This window comes from Mustela nigripes, chromosome 6 (genome assembly GCF_022355385.1).
Source record: "Mustela nigripes isolate SB6536 chromosome 6, MUSNIG.SB6536, whole genome shotgun sequence".
Classification (NCBI taxonomy): Eukaryota; Metazoa; Chordata; class Mammalia; order Carnivora; family Mustelidae; genus Mustela; species Mustela nigripes.
In genome coordinates, this window is record NC_081562.1 from 102,574,685 (window position 1) to 102,587,169 (window position 12,485).

General features: G+C 39.3%; 1 protein-coding gene across 4 annotated transcripts in view; it reads left to right on the top strand.

Annotated features, from left to right (window-relative positions):
• Positions 1 to 12,485, top strand: part of AKAP3 (A-kinase anchoring protein 3) — a 33,660-nt gene that overhangs the window by 5,986 nt on the left and 15,189 nt on the right. For 3 of the 4 annotated variants that reach the window (XM_059403768.1, XM_059403767.1, XM_059403769.1), the window contains 2 exons: positions 2,851 to 2,946; positions 8,478 to 10,826. In XM_059403768.1, the coding sequence (XP_059259751.1) occupies positions 2,851 to 2,946; positions 8,478 to 10,826 (2,445 nt within the window). The remainder of the gene's footprint in view (positions 1 to 2,850; positions 2,947 to 8,477; positions 10,827 to 12,485) is intronic. The other variant, XM_059403770.1, reaches the window with a different exon arrangement.

A 12,485-nucleotide genomic window follows, 5' to 3' on the forward strand; every position in this document is an offset into this window, starting at 1 on the left:
GAGAAAATACCAACTGGAAATTGAAAGGTAAGCTTCTGGCTTTCACTTGTTCTAGCAACAGTTCAGAGCAGTCTCTTTCTAAGTCTTCTCATTCTCTGTACAAGTAATAGTAACACCCATTCCTTTGTTCATGGCTCTATGCTTACTCAAGTATAAGAATATTAGCAGATAATAGTTGCTGAGAGACAATAAAGGCTTGACTTCATAGACATTAAGAACTCCCTTATTATGGTTTAAAAAAAAATTGAAATAAGATACCAAAGAATGTTAGGAAATCTTAGAAAATTTTTAAAGAAAAGAATAAATAAAAATAAATCTAGAAAGACTGTGGACTCTGAAAAACAATCTGAGAGTTTTGAAGGGGCGGGAGATGGGAGGTAGGGGAAACCAGGTGGTGGGTATTAGAGAGGGCACGGATTGCATGAAGCACTGGATGTGGTGCAAAAACAATGAATACTGTTACGCTGAAAAGAAATAAAAATAAATAAATAAAAAATAAAATAAATAATAATAAAGAATCTGGAGCCAGACAGTCTTTCTCAGAATCCCCACACCCAGGGGTTCTCATTCTTATGTAGATATACTTCAGAATCACCCAGGATGCTTTAAAGATATTCAGTAGCTAAGTTTTCCCACCCAAAACCAATGAAATAAGGTTCTTTGGGAGGTAATATCTCAGTCGGTATCTTTAAACAGTTCTCTGGGTGATTCTAACATCTAATCAAGGAGGAAAACCCACTGTATTCCCAAGGAAACTATTGTATTACAATGCCAGGAAGAGTAAGAGAAACTGTCCCTAATCTGAGTTAGTGATTAGGGTGTGAAAACAGGTACAAATCTTGCGGGAGCAAAGGACAAGTAGCTCTTAAAAGGTCTTATTATTATTATTATTTTTTAATCAATACTTGTAATACACTATATAAGAAAAATAGTAAATCCATTTATAAATAAGCTTAGATCTTGTGTAATCTGTATTTGATTTGTGCTGGTTTTTATCTTGAGGGAGGATGTCAGCCCCCACCATTGCCCAAAGTCCTTTAAAACAAACATTTCCAATTAACCAAGTTATTCAGCCCTTCATAATGCTTAACTTATTTCAAGCAATTTTTTTTTAATATTTTATTTATTTATTTGAGAGAGAGACAGTGAGAGAGAGCATGAGTGAGGAGAAGGTCAGAGAGAGAAGCAGACTCCCCATGGAGCTGGGAGCCTGATGCGGGACTCGATCCCAGGAATCCAGGATCATGACCTGAGCCGAAGGCAGTCGTCCAACCAACTGAGCCACCCAGGCGTCCCAAGCAATTTTTAATAAAATTTAATTTCACTGTGAGAAAAAAGGAGAAGCTTTTGGACTTTATTGTAACAGTTTAAAACAACCTACAACAGTTTTAGGATTTTTTAAATTAATTTATTTGAGAGAGAGCATGCACAGAAGCAGGGGGGAGGAGCAGAAGGAGAAGCAGACTCCCCACTGAGGCAGGGAGCTGAGGTCAATCCCAGGATCTCTGGATGGGACCTGAGCTGAAGGCAGGTACTTAACCCCTTAACTGACTGAGCCACCCAGGCACCCCTATAACAATTTTAAATAAATGTTTTATTTTCTTCAAACCAAATATGAGAACACACATACACACACACACACACACACACACACACACACACACATTTCTAAAAGACATTTCCATTAGAGAGGAAAAATTGGCCATCTTAATCCACCTTGTTGAGAAAAATTGGCCATTTTATTCCACCTTGTTAAGCAAATTTCATAATGAAAGAAGGGAACTTCAGTGTGGAAGCCTAGTAATGGAAGGCTGGCATGGAAAAAGAGGTCAAAGAAAAGCTTCTTGTAGATTATCAGTGGACACATATTATAATTAGCCATGTTTTCAAAGACTCTCAACTAAGATGCAGTGCTAAGGAAAGTAGACAAGACTAAGGCCAAAGGAAAAGGGGCTGTTATGCTAAATTATGAGGTTAGCAAAAAGCAAGTATAAGCAATTCTTTCATGAAAATTGTCAACAAATGAAAAAAGAAAGTGGTAGCAGCTAGAGGGAGGCTTTGGGGTGGAAGAAGACAACTAAAATGATTATCATTTTTCTGGTTTGGAAGACCAGCTAGACGGCAGTGCCTTTACTGAGATTAGGGAGTAGAGCAAAGTATTGGGAGGGTTATGGAACAATCAACAACAGCAAGGGCATCCATGCAAAGGTCCGCTGAATGGTGTATGTGGCATCTCTTTTCTCCTGGCACCAGAAGTTTGGCTGAACCATGGAGACTAAGAATTTCCCCACCCTTAGCTATCTGGAGGAGGGATTAAGCTCCTCTTAAGGAGGAACTACTAGAGTTACTGCTAATATAAGTTAAGTTAGTGCTCCAGAAGTTAATGAAAATGAAGCATTTACTACTTTAAAAGCGAAAGTTGGTGGGACAAAAAGTAATAAGTCAGTGGGACAAGAATGGACAGGGAAAATATAAATTAATTCTATTTTGATCACATTGAGTTTTGAGTGTCTAGTGGAAATCCAGGATGTGGAAAGGCTGTCAAGCAAAGACACATAGAGCAGGACATGGCTACGTAGGTTCATTCATGAACAAATCTGTAGTAAATACCTCTAGCATATACCAGGCACCGGCCTCAGTATTAGAGATACAAATATTTAAGAAATCTTCATGCAATTGAGAACTGAGAATGGAGAGATCTAGAGGTTCGTGCATTGTAGTAGCTCATGGGACAAGTCTCTATTGAAAGCGTTGCTCCTGTTGGGCACACCTGAGTCATTTGTCTTACTTCTCCTTCATTTCATGTAACTGGTCCTTTGATGGCCCTTTCTCATTTTTTTCTACCTCCAGATGTCAGAAAGGGTTGACTGGTTACAAAGCCAAAATGGAGTATGCAAAGTTGATGTCTATTCACCTGGAGACAGCCAGCCCCAGGACTGGAAAATGGTAAGGTCGGACTTCTTTAGAAATATGGAGGGATTTAGGAATAAGTGGAATACTCCACCACCACTACTTATCTCTCTGACCCACTACTTTTTAGTTACTCATTACTCACTTAAAATTCTTCGGGAAAAACATGAACTCCTCTAGAATAAAAAATTCTCACCATATTGTTTTGGGGAGAATATCCTATATATGGTAATTTCATAGAAGAAATATAATTAATGCAAAACCTATATATTAACAGCTGTAAATTTTTTAAATTTTAAATAGAAGGGGATTTGATTTCTAATAAATGTCTACAAAGTTCATAGAAACTATTTTTGAAATGTAGTATGCCTCAAAATTCTCAGAACTTTATCATTCTGTTGTCATCATTCAACAAACATTTATTCAGTACTTAATATCAAGCATTGTAAGTCAGGGTTCAGTCAGAATATGGAAACCATAGCAAATAATGTGATATTAAAAAATGTAGTCTACCCCTGAAACAAATAGTTCATTATATGAGTTACTATATATATATATATTATATGAGTTACTATAGAGTTAGTACCAAACAAAACTGCTTTTATTACGTATTTTATTTACCTCTGTTCTTTCATGTAGAAAAACAAAAGATAGATGAATTTCAATACTAAATCAAATAAACAAAAAAAGTCATGATTTCTCATTAAGGAAGAAGCACTCCGGGAGATGCAAAAAAAAAAGAAAAGAAAAAAAGAAAAAGGGGTGCCTGAGTGGCTCAGTCAGTTGAGCATCTGCCTTCCACTCAGATTATGATCTCAGGGTCCTGGGATCAAGCCCCACATCGGGGGCTCTCTACTCAGCGGCAGGGGCCTGCTTCTCCATCTCCCTCTGACCCTCCCCACTGCTCGGTCTCTCACTTTCTCTCAAATAAATAAATAAAATATTAAAAAAATAAAATAAAATAAAAAAGAAAGAAAATAAATTTCTGCCCTCACAGACCTTACTATTAATTTGGGAAAATAAAAAATATACGTGTGAAAATATAAAAATAATTGAAAAGTTCTAAATAACCGATAGACCCCAAATATAAGAAGTTCATGATAATTTACCAAACAGCTTTTCTGACCATAATTGCTGTAGTTATTTAAAGAACAGATCAAAGTGGGAAGAGGTCAGAGAAAATTTCATAAAGTATCTTTAACAGAGATAGAGGTGAAGAAGAAGAGGATGGTAGGTAAACATGTTGACTTCAAACTAAGGTACTGGAGCAGAAGAACCCTTGCTATCATGTGGAAATGGGAGGACATTACTGCTTACAGTTAGTGCTTTTCTGAATGACAAGTACTGATGGTTTATAGCCTCAATTCTAAACTTTCCGCCATTAGATTCAAATGTCCAGTTTTTAACAACAATCACAAGATGTACGGAAAAGTACGGGAAAGTATAGCTCACTCAAAGGAAAAAAGTAGATCAACAGAAATTATGTCTGAAAAAGACCTGATGGCAGATCCGGCAGATCCACTAGACAAAGACTAAAAACTTGGGGCACCAGGTAGTCTCAGTTAGTTAAGCATCTGCCTTCAGCTCAGGTTCTGGTCCCAGGGTCCTCAGATTGAGCCCCATGTCAGGCTCCCCACACAGCAGGGGGTCTGCTTCTCCCTCTTCCTCTGCCCCTCCCCCCACTTATGCTTGCTTGCCTTCTCTCTCTCTCTCTCTCTCTCACCTGCGCGCGTTCTCTCTCCCTCTCAAATAAATAAAGAAAATGAAAATAGTCTCCTAAAAAACAAAAGAAATAAAAAAAAAATTGCCTTAAAGATGCTCAAAGAACAAAAAGAAACACGTGGAGAAACCCAAGAAAACAAAGTATGAACAAAATGCAAATATCAATAAAGAGAAAACCTAGAGATAATGTCAAAGAAGTTCTGCAGATGAGAAGTATCTTATGTACATTACCATAGGAGTACAAATTTTGTGCATATTCTCTCATTTACTATAATTACAATCACATAAGGAAATTAAAATTAACAATAATTACCTCATGATCCATCAATTCCACTTCCAAGTGTAAATCTGAAGGAAACAAAACCACTATTTCAAAGTGATAACTGCAGCCTCTGTTCACTGTAGCATTATTCACAATAGCCAAGAGCTGGAAGCAACCCAGCCCATCCATGGATGAATGAATAAAGAAAACGTGGTATATGCACAATAGAATATTATCCAACGATAAAAAGAAGGAAATCTTGCCATTTGCAATAACATGGATGGACCTAAAGGGTGTAAGCTAAGTGAAATAAGTCAGAGAAAGACAAATACTATATGATCTCACATTTAGACTCTTAAAAAACAAAACCCCTAGATACAAAGAACAGATAGGTGGTTGCCAGGGGTGCGTGGTGTGAGAGTGAGCTAAATGGATTGAAAGAGTCAAAAGGAATAAATTTCAAACTATAAGATAAATAAGTCCTGGGAATTTGATGTACAGCATAGCAACAATAGTTGTTAATACTGTATTGTATAGTTGAAAGTTGCAAAGAGAGTAGATCTTAAAAGTTCTCATTATAAGAAAAAATAATTTTGAACTATGGCGTGGTGAGGGATGTTAATGAGACCATTGTGATCATTTTGCAATATATACAAATACTGAATCATTATATTGTGTACCTGAAACTAACACAATATTTTATGTCAATTAAATCTCCATAAAAAATAATAAGCTTTCAGCCATGCATCAAAAGTAAACAGAAACACAAGACTCACCTGTCCAGAAATCAAAGAACTCTTCTACTTCCAAGTGGGCACAAAATTCTTAATTACTTTGAGCTTGAGATGGGCAAAAAAAAGCTACCAACACAAATTTTCCATTGTTTCTTAACCAACAGAGAATAGATCTCTATAAACAATCAATCCATTAAAGGGATCACCAAATGATTAAACAATAAAACCAAATTCTTATTCACCACTGTCACTAATTGTTATTGGCCATCAAGGAGCCAAATTGAAAATCAAAAGCAAAATTAGTACAGGGAAAAATTAAAACTAGAAAAAACAGAATGGAGATGGCTGGGTGGCTTAGTCAGTTAAGCTGCTGCCTTCAGTCCAGGTCATGATCCTAGGGTCCTGGGATCAAGCCCCGGATTGGGCACCCTGCGCAGCAGGGAGTCTCCTTCTCTCTCTCCTTCCCACTCATGCTTTCTCTTGGTATCTCTGCCTCTCTCTTTCAAATACATACATACATACATACATACATACATACAATCTTGAAAAAACAGAATGCAAAGTTCTATTTCCTCCTTGAATTCACCTCTGAGGCCAAAGGAAAGATGCACCTCATACTCTTCCTTCCAGATAATATTTATCTCTGTTAGGTGGATCTGCTGGACATCTTGGCAAAGACTTCCAAAACTGTTAAAAGATCATTTTCAGAGAAGGTGAAATAATGACTTCCATATATATATAAAAGTAAACTCACGGTGGGGCTCAGACTACGTGAAATAATGTGTGTAAAGCGGGAGCACAGTGCCTGGCAAACACTAGTATATAAGAAATAGTAGCTAGTAGGGATGCCTGGGTGGCTCACTTGGTTAAGTGTCTTCCTTCAGCTCAGGTCATGATCCCCGGATACTAGGACCAAGTCCCACATCAGGCTCCTTGCTCAGGGAGGAGCCTGCTTCTCCCTCTGCCTCTACCATTCCCCCTGCTTGTGCTCTCTTTCTCTCTTTCTCTCTCTCTCTGACATATAAATAAAAAATCTTAAAAAAAAAAAAAGAAAGAAATAGTAGCTAGTAACTTATGTGACACTTGATAAATAAAGTGCGAAGTTATTCTTTAAAGATGGGCAATACTTGTAGTCTTTCCTAGATAGACATTACTCTAATATAATTACAGTGTTCCTTTATATTTGATAGCAAATAGGACACATACTTCTTTTTTTTAAAGATTTTTTTAGTATTACTTATTTATTTGACTGACAGATCACAAGTAGGCAGAGAGGCAGGCAGAGAGAGAGAGAGGAGGGGGAGGAGGAAGCAGGCTCCCCACTGAGCAGAGAGTCCTATGCGGGGCTCAATCCCAAGACCCTGGGATCATGACCTAAGCTGAAGGCAGAGGCTTTAACCCACTGAGCCACAGGACACATACTTCTTATTTTGGTCTATGCTCAAGTGAAAATTATAGATTGTAATATATAAAACTAAAAATATGTATATGTGCTTATTATAGCTAGTGTCCATTAAGGAATCTGTATTCATTCAAAACTAATAAATTGTCCACAGATATTAACTCCTCAATTAAAAATTGATTGTTCACTTAAGTGATATCATATAGTTCATTGGAAGTCATTTAACATATCAAGACTGGCTTATATAGCCCAGCAAAGTGATTAATGATGCACAATTGTCCTTGAATTCTCTAATTTTTTTAAACTATAGTTTTAATAAGAGATCTAAATAAAAACAGATAAATCATGGAAAATAGCAATTAATATAAAGATAAGAAAAATTGGATCCAGTGCAAATTCAGTGCAAATGCTAACTCTGCTACAAAGCAGATGACTGTCAGCTCTTAAGGGTATATATATATTTTAAAGATTTTGTTTATTTTTTTTTTATTTGACATACAGAAATTACAAGTAGGCAGAGAGAGGGAGGGAGAAGCAAGCTCCCTGCTGAGCAGAGAGCCTGATGCAGGCCTTGATCCCAGGCCCCTGAGATCATGACCTGAACCAAAAGAAGAGGCTTAACCCACTGAGCCACCTAGGGGCCCAGGTGCCCCTTAAGGGTGAATTTTTTTTTTTTTTTAAGATTTTATTTATTTATTTGACAGAGAGAAATTACAAGTACACTGAGAGGCAGGCAGAGAGAGAGAGAGAAGGAAGCAGGCTCCCTGCTGAGCAGAGAGCCCCATGCGGGACTCGATCCCAGGACCCTGAGATCATGACCTGAGCCGAAGGCAGCGGCTTAACCCACTGAGCCACCCAGGCGCCCAAGGGTGAATGTTTTAAAAGCACTGTAGTGTAGTGGCTGAGAGCATGGGCTCTAGATTCAGACTGCCTGGGTTGGAACTCCTGCTCCATCAGTGATTAGCTATATAACCTCAGATCAGTAACTAAAGTGATCTCTCCTTTCTTCAGTTCCTACTCCTGTACAATGTGGATAATAAGAGCACTAACATTTAAGTATACTGTAAGAATAATGTTAACTGAGGGGCATCTGGGTGGCTCAGGCAGTTAAGCATCTGCCTTCAGCTAAGGTCATGATCTCAGGGTCCTGAGAAGGACCCCTGCTCTGAGGAGAGTCTGCTTCTCCCTCTTCCTCTGCCCCTCCCCCTCACTCATGCACTCTCTCTTTCTAATAAACAAATAAAATCTTTTTTTAAAAGAATACTACTAAGTGAGATAGTAGCCTTAAAATACTTGGAATAGTGCCTGATATATCATACTAAGTACCTAATAAATGTTGGTTACTTTTATTGTGATGATACAGCAGTTAGGGCTTGAGAAAGGTGACTGTTTTTGTAACCAGTCTTTGAGGTTGTCCTGAATGTCCCATATCTTTACTTTGTTATAGTCGGATGAATCCTTGTCTATTTTTAAGGAAGCCTCAACTGATCCTATCAGAGTGCTCAGCTGGCTCCGCAGAGACCTGGAAAAAAGTACAGCAGGATTCCAAGATGTTAAGTTCAAACCTGGAGAATCCCCCTTAGGTGGGGAAGTGAGTGACTTAGGAGACCCTTGCAAGGGTTTCTCTGTGGACTATTACAATGCCACCAACAAGGGCAGTCCAGGAAGATTGCATTTTGAGATGACTCACAGAGAGAACCCCATCCAGGGCCCCAGTATCCAACTTGGTAATGGGAGTTCAGTAGATGAAGTTTCTTTCTATGCTAATCGCCTCACAAATCTAGTCATAGCCATGGCCCGCAAGGAGATCAATGAGAGGATAGATGGTTCTGAAAACAAATGTGTCCATCAGTCATTATACGTGGGAGATGAACCCACGCCCAACAAAAGCTTGAGTACGGTGGCATCAGAACTGGTGAATCAGACTGTCTCTGCATGTTCCAAGAATGCTGCCTCAGATAGGTCTCCAGGCTCTGGTGACAGAGCCTCAGGATTATTACAGAGTCCCCCAAATTTGAAATATAAGACCACTCTGAAGATCAAGGAGAGCACCAAGGAAAGCAAGGGTGCAGATGATAAGCCTCCTTCTAGAAAGTCTTTCTTCTACAAGGAGGTGTTTGAATCTCGTAATGCAGGTGATGCCAAAGAGGGTGGAAGGTCCTTACCTGGGGAGAGAAAGATGTTCAGAGGGCAAGAAAGACCTAATGACTTTACAGCTTCTGTTAGTCAAGGGATCATGACCTATGCTAATAGTGTGGTATCTGATATGATGGTGTCCATCATGAAGACACTGAAGATCCACGTGAAGGACACAACCATTGCCACCATTCTGCTAAAGAAGGTACTGCTCAAGCATGCAAAAGAGGTCGTCTCAGATCTTATTGACTCCTTCATGAAGAACCTCCACAATGTCACAGGGACCCTCATGACTGATACGGACTTTGTCTCAGCTGTAAAAAGAAGTCTGTTCTCTCACGGAAGCCAGAAGGCCACAGATATCATGGATGCCATGCTTGGTAAGCTATACACTGTAATGTTTGCAAAGAAACCGCCTGAAAATGTCAGGAAAACTAAGGACAGGTCTGAGAGTTACTCCCTTGTCTCCATGAAAGGAATGGGTGACCCTAAAAACCAAAATTCAAACTTTGCAGCCATGAAATCTGAAGGTAAATTGAGGGAAAAAGTGTACTGTCCTGCATCCAAACCTGAGGAGAAGTCTTGTGTCGAAACTCTGGGTGAACACATTATCAAAGAAGGATTGACACTTTGGCGTAAAAGTCAGCAAAAAGAAGGAAGATCTCCAGGTTTCCAAAGGGCAACATTTGCAGCTCCCAACAAACAGTACAAGCCTGTACCAGACATTCCTCTGGACTATCCTTTGGATACTTCCAGCCTCAGCCCCCCTGTGCATCACCAAGAGAAACCTGAGAATTTTATGTGTGACTCAGACTCCTGGGCCAAGGACCTGATCGTATCTGCCTTACTTCTGATTCAATACCACCTGGCCCAGGGAGGAAGCATGGATGCACAGAGCTTCATTGAAGCAGCTGGCAGTACCAACTTGCCTGCCAACAAGTCCCCTGTAGTTTCTGATGAGTCCAGCCCCAAGTCTCCTCAAACGGGAGGTAACCAAGAGGAAGCAGAAAAGAAAGATCTGATGAGTGTTTTCTTTAACTTCATCCGGAATTTACTTGGTGAGACCATTTTCAAGAGTGACCGTAGCTCTGAACCCAAGGTGCCAGAAAAGCCAATTAAGGAAGAATGTAGCCACCAGAGTGAAAGACCTGTAACCCCTTCTCCCATCAAATTAAGTGAAGGTGATGAGGCTGGTGGTCCCTTTGCTGGGCTGACCAAGATGGTTGCTAGCCAGCTAGATGGCCACATGAATGGGCAAATGGTAGAACATCTGATGGACTCAGTGATGAAGTTATGTCTCATTATTGCCAATTCCTTTGACTCTCCCTTGGCAGAGCTGGGAGATGATAAGTCTGGGGATGCAAGCAGGCCAACTTCAGCCTTCCCAGATAGTTTATATGAGTGCTTACCAGTCAAGGGCACAGGGACAGCAGAGACTGTCCTGCAGAATGCCTATCAAGCTATCCATAATGAATTGAGAGGTATGTCAGGACAGCCCCCTGAAGGGTATGCAGCACCCAAAGTGATTGTCAGCAATCAGAGCCTAAGTGATACGGTTCAGAACAAGCAACTCCAAGCCGTACTTCAGTGGGTCGCCGCCTCTGAACTCAATGTCCCTATTTTGTACTTTGCTGGTGATGATGAAGGAATCCAGGAGAAGGTAAGGAGGTAGAGTCAGAGGGATTTGGGAAGATTTGTTAAGGATTAATTAGGGTTTTAAGTTTCTATTTTCTTTCTGCATGGGATGTTGGCTATAAGAAGAGTAGGAGGAGGATAGTGAGAATTTGAAGATGCCTCCTGGCAGAGATAATGGATAAAGTAAAATGGGATTTTGCCCAATAAGAGGCATATTAAAGGGGATAAAGAGGGATAAGTGTGTATATATATATACATATATATGTATATATATATATATATATATATGTATATGTATATATATGAAATGTGCTGTTGATTTATTATAAGTGTTTGATATGTGGTAAATCAAATCTGATTCTTTTTTCTGCATACAGTGGTGGGAATGTACAGATGAAAAACCTCTAAGAGACTTGGGAGAAGAGTCAGATAAAGGTCTGGACCTCATCCTGAAATTTGGATAGGACAGCATATTGCCTTAAGAATGAGAAGGAGCTGCTAGGAGGCATCCCAGGAATGTACTGAGGGGGCAGGAGGTTATACCCTTCCCAACTTGTCATTACTCTCTCAGCTGGTTGGCTAGGAAGTGTTGGGGATTTGACAGGATTCAGTAAATAACATCCCTCTTCCCCTTACTCTAAGTTCTGAATCAATTGCGAAGTAAGACTAAAGAATAAGGCAGATGGGAAATCAACTTATCTCTGTTATTACTGATAAAGGTAAGTGTGTGCCTTCTAACTCCTTGCTTCTCCCCATGAGGCCTTGGAACAGCTTACTGAAGAGAATCGTGCATGTGTCTGTTAAGATTGGTATATAACTTTACAGGCAGACCTCAAAGACATTGTGGGTTCTGTTCCAGACCACTGCAATAGAGCAAAGTCAGGTGAATTTTTTGGTTCCCCAGTGCATATAAAAAGTTACGTTTATACCATACTGTAGTCTATTAAGTGTGCAATAGCATTATTTCTTTAGAAATAAGGGCATACTTAAATTAAAAACTGCTTTATTGCTAAAAATGCTAACCGTCATCTGAGTTCTTGGTAAATATAACTGCTAGTCAAGATCACTATAGAAAATATAATAAGAAGGAAAATGTTTGAAATATTGCAAGAACTGTCAAAATATGACACAGGAACCCAGAGTGAGCAAATGCTGTTGGAAAAAGAGCACCAATAGACTCGCTTGGTGCTTTGTAAAAGCACCTTCACTTTGTAAAAAAAACACAGTATCTGCAAAGTACGGTAAAGCAAAACACAATAAAACAAGTATGCCTGTATGTCAGTTTCAGGTGTACATTGTAATTCGATATCTGTATATACTGTAAAATAATCATCACCATAAGTCGAGTTACCACCCATCACCCCACAATTCAGCTGTTCACACACCCCTAACCCAGTTTCCCTTTGGGTACCACCAGTCTGTTTTCTGAATGAGTTTGGCATTTTTTGTTTGTTTTATTTGTGTGTGTGTGTGTTTTTTTTTTTTAGATTCCACACATAGGTGAAATCATACAGTATTTGTCTTTCTCTATCTGACTTACTTTATTTAGCATAACACCCTCAAGTTGTCACAACTGGCAAGATTTTCTCCTTTTTTTATGGCTGAGGAGTATTCCATTACACACACACACACACACAACACACACACACAGGGCCTATACCTTCTTTATCCATTTATCCATCAA